General features: G+C 41.8%; 1 protein-coding gene across 4 annotated transcripts in view; it reads right to left on the bottom strand.

The window, feature by feature from the left end:
- TMEM131 (transmembrane protein 131) overlaps nucleotides 1–11,597 on the bottom strand; it is a 189,768-nt gene extending 178,171 nt beyond the window's left edge. For all 4 annotated transcript variants that reach the window (XM_059078456.2, XM_067007149.1, XM_059078457.2 and 1 more), the window contains exon 1: nucleotides 10,896–11,597. In XM_059078456.2, coding sequence (XP_058934439.1) covers nucleotides 10,896–11,076 — 181 coding nt within the window. In that variant the 5' untranslated portion in view covers nucleotides 11,077–11,597. The remainder of the gene's footprint in view (nucleotides 1–10,895) is intronic.
- Between the last annotated feature and the right edge of the window lie 1,164 nt (nucleotides 11,598–12,761).

Raw genomic sequence — 12,761 nt, 5'->3', positions numbered from 1 at the left:
CTCATCCATATTTTATAATGTTTCATTTTTACAACCAACATGAATTTTTTGTGTGAAATTAAGAAGTTTTCTCAAACTGACCTCTAAGTTGTATGCACAAGAAAAATTATTATATACTACACTGTCTCATTTTATTGGAAATTAAAATCCTTTATTATACTCTCACAAACAAGCAACCCCCAGCCGTACTGACAGCCACAGAGGAACTGTAGCCAAGAACAAAGAGATTTAGGAGAAGGAAGAAGGACTGTGGCCCCGCACAACATTAATGTGAGGATTAAATGAGGTAAGGCATGCAAAGCAATCAGCCCAGTGCTCGACACAAAGAAAGAACTTGATAAACATTAGCAATCATCATCAAGTAATTCTAGGCATTACCAATTATAGGCAATAACTGCTTACATAGTATATTCCTGAAATGGTACAATATCAAACTTGTATAAATATTATCATTTCATAAATACTTTTTCTTCATTCTGGTTCATCTTTATGACCATCTTTATGGTTTACTGCTTCTCCTACCAAGACAGAACTCAATGTGTTGAACTCCTTAAAATGCTAGGTCCAGGCAGAATATGACCCAGTCCTTAACCTTCAGAAGCTCAACATCCTATACAAGTATAAATAAACCCAGATGCAGCTGGGAAGAAACTGACAATATTCAGAAATTATTTTCTGTTTACAAGAATCTCTAGGATTCCAATAAAATTAGATCTAATTGCCAGCCTGCTCCCTTCTTACTTTCCTCTCTTGTCAACACTATTCTCAGTAACCTATTTTCAAGTCCAGCCATAACCCAAGAGAAGCCCCCAGTACAGTGAGGTAAACTTCTAAATATGAAATAACTCCCTTACCTGTGAAACATAACTACTGCTGAACTAGCCCCGAAAAGAAACATTACCTCTTGATAGTGCTAACCACTACTCCATTATCCATTTGCAAGTCAAGAAGCAATACTTCACATGAGCCCATGTCACAAATTCATGGAAGCACCTTTAAAAAGTGATCCAGTTAGAAAAGCACACTGCCCTCTCTTAGACACTGTTTAGACACCAAGTAAAACTTTAGAATGACAAATTTGAACCTTATTTCAAAGCTCTTTATAAGTACAGTTAAGTCTTAGAAAGCATCTTTGTACCAGAAACAATTCCCTAGGAAAATCTTCTGCTTCCAATTTACTCATTCCCCTCCAAATAAAATCTAAGTAGGGCCTGTGCCATACCATGAATGCAAACACTAATTAATTTGTACCAGTAGAGTTGGCTTAGGCTATTTCTCAAATTTACTGCTGAGATAGGTTTTTATTAGCACATGTTTTGATTCAAATGTATACTATAACTACATAGGAAAAAAAATAGTTCTTAAAAACCAAAGTTAGACTGTCACATCATTTTATAATCAAAACTGATTAAGAAAATAGTCACAAATTGTTAGAACTTAAGAGGCTTAAAATACATTTCATTTTATAGGCAAGTAATCTAAGGAACTACCTTCAGCTTGCAGAATTTTTTGTTTCGAAAGCAGACCATGTTTCTTTTATCAAAAACTAGTTCACAACCCTTAGTCATACAATGCAGGTGTGATTTACAATAGCATCAAAAAAGAATAAAACATCTAGAAATAAATCTAATAACCAAGGAGGTGAAAGACTTGTACACTGAAAGCTACAAAACACTGCTGAAATAAAATGAATAGGACACACATAAGTGGAAAGACATCCCATGTTCATGGATTGCAAGATGTAATATTGTTAAGATATCAACATTACCCAAAACAATCTACGCAAAACCTATCAAAACCACAATAACATTTTTTGCATAAATAGGAAAATCCATCCTAAAATCCATATGGACCCTGAGAAAACCATAATTCAAAAAGAGTCATGTACCACTATGTTCACTGCAGCTCTATTTACAATAGCCAGGACATGGAAGTAACCTAAGTGTCCATCAACAGGTAAATGGATAAAGAAGATGTGGCACATATACACAATGGAATATTACTCAGCCATAAAAAGAAACGAAATTGGGGCTTCCCTGGTGGCACAGTGGTTGAGAGTCCACCTGCCAATGCAGGGGACACAGGTTCGTGCCCCGGTCCGGGAAGATCCCACGTGCCACGGAGCGGCTAGGCCCGTGAGCCACGGCCGCTGAGCCTGCGCATCCAGAGCCTGTGCTCCGCAATGGGAGAGGCCACAACAGTGAGAAGCCCATGTACCACAAAAAAAAAAAAAAAAAACAAACAGAAATGGAATTGAGTTATTTGTAATGAAGTGGATGGACCTAGAGTCTGTCATACAGAGTGAAGTAAGTCAGAAAGAGAAAAACAAATACCGTATGCTAACACATATATATGGAATCTTTAAAAAAGGTTCTGAAGAACCTAGGGGCAGGACAGGAATAAAGATGCAGATGAGGAGAATGGACTTGAGGACACGGGGAGGGGGAGGGGTAAGCTGGGACAAAGTGAGAGAGTGGCATGGACATATATACACTACCAAATGTAAAACAGCTAGTGGGAAGCAGCCACATAGCACAGGGAGATCAGCTCAGTGCTCTGTGACCACCTAGAGGGGTGGGAGGGAGATGCAAGAGGGAGGAGATATGGCGATATAGGTATATGTATAGCTGATTCACTTTGTTATAAAGCAGAAACTAACACACCATTGTAAAGCAATTATACTCCAATAAAGAGGTTTAAAAAAATCCATATGGGATATCAAGGGAACCCAATAGCCAATCCTGAAAGAAAAGAACAAAGGTTGAGGTCTCACACTTCCTGATTTCAAAACAAATAACAAAGCTAGAGTAATCAAAACAGTGTGGTACTAGTATAAAGGGAGATTAATAGACCAATGGAATAGAATAGACAGCCCAGAAATAAACTCCCATGTACATGGTCACATGATCTTTATACAAGGGTTCTAAGACAACTGAATGGGGAAAGGGACAGTCTCTTCAACATATGGTGCTGGGAAAACTGGACATCCACGTGCAAAAGAATGCATTTGGACCCTTATCTTACATCATATACAAAAAGTAACTCATAATGAATATCAAAATGTAAGACCCCAAACTGTAAAACTCCTAGAAGAAAATACTACAGGGAAAGGCTTCATGACGTTGGATTTGGCAATGTTTTCTTGGATATGACATTAAGAGCACAGGCAACAAAAGCAAAAATAGACAAATAGACTACATCAGACTTAAAAACTTCTGTGCATCAAAGAATACAATCCTAAAAGGCAACCTACAAAATGGGAGAAAACATTTGCAAATCATCTATCTGATAAGGGGTTAATATCCAGAATATATAAAGAACTACTATAACTCAACAACAAAAATAACCCAATTAAAAAATGGGAAAAGGACTTGAATAAATATTTCTCCAAAAAAGATATACAAATGGCCAACAAGCATATGAAAAGATGCTCGGGACTTCCCTGGTGGCGCAGTGGTTGGGAGTCTGCCTGCCAATGCAGGGGACATGGGTTCAAGCCCTGGTCCAGGAGGATCCCACATGCTGTAGAGCAACTAAACCCATGCGCTGCAACTACTAAGCCTGTGCTCTAGGGCCCATAAGCCACAACTACTGAGCCCACGTGCCACAACTACTGAAGCCCACGCACCTAGAGCCCATGCTCTGCAACAAGAGAAGCCACTGCAATGAGAAGCCCATGCACTGCAAGGAAGAGTAGCCCCTGCTCGCTGCAACTAGAGAAAGCCCTCGCGCAGCAATGAAGACCCAACACAGCCAAAAATAATTAAATAAAATAAGTCTTAAAAAAAAAAGATGCTCAATATCACTAATTATTACTGAAATGCAAATCAAAACCACAATGAGATATCACCTCACATATATTAGGATGGCCACTATTTAAAAAAAAAAAAGAAAGGAATAACAAGTGTTGGCAAGGATGTGAAGAAACTAAATCTTTGTACACTGCTGGTGGAACTGTAAAATGGTGCAGCTGCAATGGAAAACAGTATGGCAGTTGCTCAACAAATTAAAAATAGAACTACTATATGATCTAGCAATGCCACTTCGGGGTATATACCTAAAAGAATTAAAAGCAAGATCTCAAAGAGACATTTGCCCACCCATGTTCACAGCAGTACTATTCTCAATAGCCAAGAAGTGGAAGCAACCCAAATAACCATTGGTGGATACATGGATACATATATATGTTTATATATATATATAAATATATATATCATTTTATAAATATATATCATTATATAAATATATATTATATATATATTGTAAATATATATCATATATATAATTATATATATATGACATATATATACACAACAGATTATTCAGCCTTAAAAAGGAAAGACGTTCCATCACATGCTACGACATGATGAACCTTGAGGACGATATGCTAAGTGAACTAAGCCAGTCACAAAAAGTTTAATCCTGCATGATTCCACTGATATAACGTATCTAAAGGAAACAAATTCACAAAAACCAGAAAGTACAACAGTGGCTTCCAGAGGCTGGGTGGAAGAGAAAAATGGGGAGTTGCTGTTCAATGGGTAGAGAGTATCAGTTTTGCAAGATGAAGAAGTTCTGGAGACCCATTGCCCAACAATGTGAATATACTTGACATTACTGAACTATACACTTAAAAACGGTTGAGATGCAGGGACTTCCTGGCTGTCCAGTGGTTAAGACTCCACGCTCCCAATGCAGGGGATACGGGTTTGATCCCTGGTTGGGGAACTAGGATCCCACATGCCACACAGCCAAAAAAAAAAGGTTAAGATGGTAAATTTTATGTGTCTTGTTTTTTACCACAATTATATATAGAAATAAATAAATAAATAAAATGGGTCTGGCGCTCTATCATGACAGACCATGTCAAGGATCTTCTTAGACCTTAGACATTTTTCAGACCTTTGCCCTAAGTGCTATATTCAACAAAATGAATCAAGAGTTATAGTTTTCTAAAAACCTTTCCAAAGCAATCACAAAGGAATGAAAGAAAAACTGATCTACTACGGATGGTAATGACTGCGTAATCAAAAAACACCTTCATAAGAATGAACAAAGCACCAGAAATGAACTTCTGGAGCTCCTAGACTTCTCACAGAAGTCTGAAAAGAGATTTCACCACTGTCAAAAGCTGATGCCACTGCAAGCCTTTGGATTATCTCCATTTCCTCTGAAGACAGGGCCAGTTTCTGAGACTATTCCACATGTCTACACTAACTTGTCACACCAATCTAGAACTAAGAAGTACATGAATTCACAGAATGCAGTGTAATTTTAACCTAAGCAATATACCAGGTACCTAAATCATGAAGAGCTAACAGTCGAGTCAGTGGCTTCTAATACCAAACACCTGTTCCATGGATCATCCATTCCTGAGTTTCCTTGGTTTCCTTTTAAGAATGTACACGATCCAGATGGCCTGTGATCATTTTAATGGTTAAGAAGTTAACAGAAAGTGATATAGATGTTTACGGTTGTTTAAAAAAAAATTCACCTCACTTGAATATTTAACACATTGGTTTTGCATGAATTGGCACGACTGTTCTTTATCCAGTTGGTATACAACAGAATCTATTACCTTAAGTACTCATTCAGGATTAAGCAGCTTGACTCTAGGGAGACATGGCTTGCAAGGGAATCCTAGCTCAACTACCTACCAGCTCTGTTACCTTGGGAATAGTACTTAAATTCTCTGTGCTTGCTTCATGATCTATAAATTGGGGTTTTATGAGGATCTGAAATATTAAAATCTAAAAGTAACAAAAGTGATGGTTTAGCTACGTATATGTTACTCATTTTAGTTACAAGAGAAAGCAACATGTAGGGAAGAAAAAAGTAGTGTCACCCTATGTCTTACTGTAGCAGAATTGCTAATACCTGCATCCAAGTTCAGAGTTTTACCTGTACTCTGGACTCTCAATCCAGGTTTCAGATATGAGAAGGGGAGGATAAGGTCATTCTAGGCAATGCTCTGTTTAAAACTGAAAGCCTGTTACATATCAATACATACTGCAGATGTTGATCGAGGTTCTTGCCCCATAGAAATTCCAGTCTGGGTGAAGAATGACACCCATAAAACAATTTAAGGAGCTAAACAAGGCAGTATATGATTAAGTGTCAAAATGAATGACAGCTGAGTAACAAAGACAATGCAAATTCAGGGAGGAGACTGCAGGACTTTAGAGAAGTGGAGAGAGTTGGGAAGTGAGGGCCGAGGGCAGTGCCCCAGGCAGGAGGCCGGAGGCGGAGGGAGAGCTGCCCAAGAAAGTTAACAGACACTGATGCCACTTGGTAAACGGTCAAAATCGAGACCAACGTGGCAGAGAGAATAATCATGGCGTTAATAAAAACTGGGAAATCAGAGGTAGCGCCAGGGAATTCTGCTCTGGACATGTGCAGCGTGTGCTGGTGGCCAGATGTGCATGAGAAGGAAGACAGTCAACGGGCAGCTGCAGAGCAGTGACTGACAACAGGGCAGGATGATAACCAAGAAGTACGAAGTCACAGAAACGAAGGAAGAAAAGTTCCAAGAAGCAGCTATCAACAGTGCCTGATGCCGCATACAGCAGATAAGGAAAAATTCAGCCAGAGAAAAAAGGCCTCTCAGTCTGACAAAGCCAATCAGAAAGTTCAAGCTACATGCAGATGAAGGAGAATTTCTAAAAGATCAAAAGCACCAACAATGATTTCATTTTCCCCCAAGAGTAGTTTTGCTTACTACTACTCTGGATGATAACAAATTAGATGATTTCACACCTACTCCCAAAAGCTGATTTTTTGGGCAGGTGTCTATGGGGATGGCTGCAAGGATTACAAAGAGGAGCAAAACTGTCCTTAGCAAGAGAAAGAGAGAACACACTTTTTCCAAATAGAGGATTCCAAGGATCCAGGCAGTAGCAAACAGCTTTTCGTAAAAGCAAGCAACGGAAGTTCTTCACTGAAGCACTATGAATGAATATTCTACTTACTAGGCCCTAAATTAAAAAGTAATCACTCTACTCCCATGCAAGGATTAAAACATTTCACTCTTAAGAAAATCACTCTTAAAAAACATTTTTACATTATGAAGTGATAATTTGATTAGAAGAAAGTAAATACCGCTCCTGATCAATTCTACCATCCTAAGACAAAAAATCTAATCAAATTAGGTTTTTATCTCTTTTCTTCTGGCCTTTATTCCTAAGCACTTTGTTCATATGCTTTGGAGAGAGAACACTTTTGTACCCTCCTCCTGCACTTCTGTCACAAACACAGCTTTAATTTGTGCACGAAACTAAAGTATGTGGTAGACAAATTTAAAAGTCCTAAGAAAGACTGTCAAACTTCACCCTGCCATAAATCGCCAATTAATGATAAAACATGTGACGCAAATATAAATTGTCACAGACTAAAACAATCACATTCCTGAAAATTTATCCAACTTTATATTTACTAGATGCATAAAATGCAGCTCTTTATTTATAATAAATTAAAAGACAACCATGCCCTCCAAAAACACATTTCACAACGAAACTATATTATACATGATATATGATGCTTTTCTTTAAAAGCTCGTATTTGCTTGTAATAATGAATGGGCTGATTTACAAATAAAAATACCACTAAAAATTATACTTTTTAAAGTAAGTCAGAAGGAGAAAAACAAATACCGTATGCTAACACATATATATGGAATCTAAGAAAAAAAAATGTCATGAAGAGACTAGGGGTAGGACGGGAATAAGACACAGACCTACTAGAGCATGGCCTTGAGGATATGGGGAGGGGGAAGGGTAAGCTGTGACGAAGTGAGAGAGTGGCATGGACATATATACACTACCAAACGTAGGGTGGATAGCTAGTGGGAAATAGCCGCATAGCACAGGGAGAGCAGCTTGGTGCTTTGTGACCACCTAGAGGGGTGGGGTAGGGAGGGTGGGAGGGAGGGAGACGCAAGAGGGAAGAGATATGGGAACATATGTATATGTATAACTGATTCACTTTGTTATAAAGCAGAAACTAACACACCATTGTAAAGCAATTATACTCCAATAAAAATGTTAAAAAAAATACATTTAAGATGTATACACGTAATTTCACTATATATATTTTAATACATTTTCACTACACACACACCCCTATTTTCATTCTTCTTAATATCCAGATCTTAGCTTCAAGAAAAATCTTGACACCAATCCACAATAAGCAAGTTAGTTGTAGTAATTACAGTAACTCCTACCTCTGGCAACTCTTTCAGAGGTCCTTACAAACTGTAGAGCAGAGTCAAAACATCTTCAAAGGTCCCTTTTCTCTGGACTAGTGAAACACACCTCCATAGACCAGTGAAGACAGATGTTAAGATATAAGAGTGTTAAGACATACAGGATGTTAAGACAAAGAATGGCTCATGCTTCTGACTTAAAATTAACAACGTCTAGTCCAAACATGAAAAACTGCATTAGGTAATCTAGCTATTTCTGCTGCTTTCCTTCCGAAGACAATGAGTTTTATTTTGTTTTGAAGATCTTCTAGTGAGATTCTGCTGCAATAGAAATATACTAAAACACAAAATGCCCAGAGAAACATCATTAAAATTGCAGGTAAGTCTTAACTTTGAAAAATTATGCTGGTTTATACTGACAAAATAAACACAAAAAGTCCTCAGGATGTAAATGGATAAAGTGAACTCAGCTACTTTCAGAAATCTGCCCAGATTTTCTGGAAAAAAAAAACCCAACAGCATCTTTTGGGGGGTGAATGGTGCCAAATTTGCAGTATCACATTCATGTAAGAAAATCAATCTCACTTCTACTCAAACAAAAACTACCAGATCTGATCAGCAAGTAGGCTGAAAGCACTGGCCATTTTTGGAGCTACCTTCATGGAATATTTGATTAGAGCCAGATCCATTTATGATGGACAGAGTCCTGTGTTCTATATTAGTATAACTACCATCAATACCTTGAATAGCTAATTTCTCCGTCCCAATTGTTCGTCCAGACAAAACATGGGCCACAAAAGGTGTCTGATTCTGCCAGGACCTCTGGCTGATTCGACCACATCTTTTCATCCTTGTACACCCTGGCAGGTATTCTCCTCCCCTAACCCTTAACATTTATGGGTATTAGAAGAGGTGTACTACAACTTATAAACCATACAAAAGGGAAACTAGCAAATATAACCTAGGCTGACATTTCTCAAACAAGGGATTTGTTTACTTAACTACACACTGAGAATTAGCACATAAAACGGCTGTTGGAAAAATAAGCATCAGGATGACAATACAAACTTAATGTTTTACTAGACTCAATCATTTTATTTCCCTGTGCTAATGACCCATGAATATAATCACTCACTCAAACAAATGTTAAATGCCTACTGTGTGCCTGGCACTGTGCAAGGTAAGCAAAGGCAGAGAAAAAGCAGGACACAATACCTGCCAAGGACTACTTTACACTCAAGGAGACATTAACTTATTGTACTATTTCAGACTTATTGGACACCAACGACATGCCAGGCTGTGCTGGGTACCATGGCCACACAAGAACCAACTGCAGATCTGTAACCAAAGATGAACTATGACAACCCCAGGCCTGACTAGTCCTAAAGCAGCAATATTTTATTCAGGAAATACTCTTGCCTCTGTCAATTAATCCTTTCTACAGATGGCAATTCTCTGAATAACTTCCACCTATGTTAACCCAGACTAAGGTTGCTTAGAGTTAAGTGAGAGAACGTACTGTTTTGAGCAAAAAAATAAACAGCAAACTGGAACACATTGCACTTTAACATTAATTTGGTTTGCTCTGCTGTTGCCCTCAGTAACAATAAAAAGCAAGTCACTTTAGTCGTAAAGTAGAACATCAACCCTCAAGTCATTGTGGCAAGAAATTATTTTCTTTGCAGAGGCAGTTTTGTGTGAAACAGAAGCTAAACTAACAAGTTTTGCTTAGCTTTTAAAAAACCATTCACTTTTAGTGATTTCTTCATGAAGGCTCTGTGGTCACTCATTTCCCCAGGCTCAAAAACACGTAGTAATGACAAAATTACAGATCTGGTCTTCTAGGTTACAAAATGATTTTTTAACCCTGTAAAAGTAACGGTTACAGTCATACAACACTAACGAGAGTTTTAAAAATAGGGGTCAGCCCTTAACTGTAAATTATAGAGAAAGGTTTGCAACTAGAAACTTGGCACTGGTTTTTAAAGTCTTTCACATTAAAGACAATGACACCGAATTAGGTATCTTAAAACATGTAAAAAATATAAACAGACTTCCAATAGCTTAATAGAGAGCTAAGCAGAATTGTACTACAGAAAGAGAGAATTGTTAGCTAAACAATCATCAATATTGCAAAGCGATACTGAAAAAGGAAACTGAAAAACAAGATTCCTCCCCCCAAAATGTTTGAACAAATGCAAAGTAAAATTCGGTAGGCTGTCTTGAAGCCTTTCCACCAGTCTCGCTATTTTTACACTTTAAAGTGAGCTCTGTTCGCACGCCGCTATTAAAACCGCAACAAAAAAAGTGTCCTCAAATTTGCCTATTAACAGCAATCAAGTCTAAAAATATGCCCCTCCTACCTAGTGAGGCAAGTGGCAATAATATGAGAACTCAGAAGTTTTGAAATGGCAGTGACAGGAGACAAGAGGGAAGAACGAGGGGAAGGAATCACGGAGAACAAGAGCAACTCCGTGCGGCCAACGCCGCGAGTTGGCATCCGAACCGCAAGTTCCCGGCTCGGGACGGGACTCGACCGAGCAACTTCGCGCCGGACCGAGCCCCGCGCTCGACCGCCCTCCGAGCCCAGAGCCGCGACCCTTCCTCCCCGGTCGTAGCCCGGCAGCGGCCTCCGCGAGGGCGCAGTGACAGCCGCGGGGCCGGGCCCAGGAGATGCCGGCCGGCTGACACCCACCTTCCTTCTCGGCCCGCGCCGCGGCCACGACGAGGGTCATCACCAGGTGCAGCGCTCCCAGGAAGCCGGCGGCCGCGCTCCGCGGGCCCCCGCCGCGGCTGGCCGTGGGCTCCAGACCGGCCCCGGGGGACGTGGAGGCGGCGGCGGCTCCTGCTGCTCCTCCTCCGGCCCGCTTCCCCATCCCTGCCGGCCGCGGGCCGCCGCGCTCGAGATCCGGCGCGGTCCTTCTCGGCTAGGCGGCGGCGGCGCGGGAGCCGTGGTCTGGGCTCTGGCCGCGGCGCCGGGGGCGAGAGCGGTTCCGGGCCCAGGGCTTGGACTCCGGGCGTGGGTCTGGGTCCGTGCGTGCGTGTAAGCGAGAGTGTCAGTCACGGCCTCGGCCTCGGCATCGCTTACGGAGAGTCGAAGCGGAGAGGCCGCGGGTCAAGCACAGCGGGCGGCCATACTGGAAACGGGCACGGGCCGCGGTCTCTGGGCGCTGGCCTCCGAGGGGCGGGGCGCGGCCCTGGGCACCGCCCCCGCCGCGTCGTCACCTGGCGGCCTGCCCGTCAGTCCGCCTGCCGCGGGGTCCGTGAGTCGGAACTCCTCGTCCCGCCCTCGGAGGCCCACGGCTTCAGTGGCCAGTCTGGACAAGGGCAGCACACCCCCAACCCGTCACCGCTGTCCCGCCGGGGAGGAGGAGGAGGGAGGCAGGCCAGGGCCCAGCCGCCAGGACTTATGATGGCGGCTCAGGCTTCGCGGAGGCAGTGACGGCGATCACGTGCGGACCGGGAGGCCGGGCCGCGCAGCCGCCCTGGTACGGGGGCGGGGCCGGGGAGGGGCTGCGGGGCGCTGGGGTAGGCTGGGACGTTGCTGTGAGCAGGGGACAAACCCCTGCATCCCTGGTACTGCAATGCGAGAGCCTTCCAGAGGATTGAGTGCGCATCCAGACCTCGAGGCCCAGCGCGGAAAGTCCATTCCAGTGACTCCTCCTGGCCGCACCTCCGCCTCTCAGCCGCTTCGAGAATACCCATGGCCGGATTGAGTTCCTGGTGGCGCTGCCTTGGGGACGCGGACCTGCTCTATTCATCTTTGTATCCTTCAAGACACAGCACCCAGGAACGCTTAATGGAATCCTCCTGCCCTTGGATTGGGCCCACTTTGCTGCGGGAAAGCCCTTTGTGTGTGTGTGTGTGTGTGTGTGTAAAGCAGCAGTGTCCCTGGAGGCAGAGGGCAGACTGTACTTCAGAACAGCGTCCAGTGTTCATGCTGCCTTTCTCCGTCTTGGAATAATTCTTAAGACATTTTATTCACATATTTCCTTCAAGGCTCAACACAAATGCGGTCTCTTTTAGTCTCCTTCAGGAAGCCACCTCCTGCCTCTTAGATGCCCTTTTCATCTTAGGTCACGGTTCTTCGTGGGCGTGGCTGCTCGCTACAAACTCCCTCTTTAATCAATTAGTAACTTCCCCTAATTCCTAATTTAGTAACTATCTATCTTAGTAACTTCCCCTAACTACAGAGCCGTTTGCTTACGCTTAGCAGGATTTGTTGAGTGAATCCTCGTATGAAGGCCAAGTCCACCCCTAATACGTCTTGGAACAAACTACATGGGAAAATAAAATTTCAGGAAGACTTACAAAAGAAACTCAAAGTGCTACCCTATGCAGTAGTCTTCCTTGTCAAGCAAGCACTTTATATTTTAATAGACTTACCCTGATTTTTGAAAAGCACTTTTACTTTTCTGAATGTTAGAGTCAGAATTTAATCGAATTTTGTTCTCGATATAATTAAATAGGAATAATTAGCATTAACTCTAAGTTGGCTTTTCCATGTTTGTATCTGGAAGGCTTTTAACTCACGGAAGAAATCAAGCCCAAGGATAAGTAA

Source organism: Kogia breviceps, chromosome 11 (assembly GCF_026419965.1).
Source record: "Kogia breviceps isolate mKogBre1 chromosome 11, mKogBre1 haplotype 1, whole genome shotgun sequence".
Classification (NCBI taxonomy): domain Eukaryota; kingdom Metazoa; phylum Chordata; class Mammalia; order Artiodactyla; family Physeteridae; genus Kogia; species Kogia breviceps.
The sequence above is the reverse complement of the archived record's forward strand: the minus strand, read 5'-3'. Positions and strand labels throughout refer to the sequence as shown.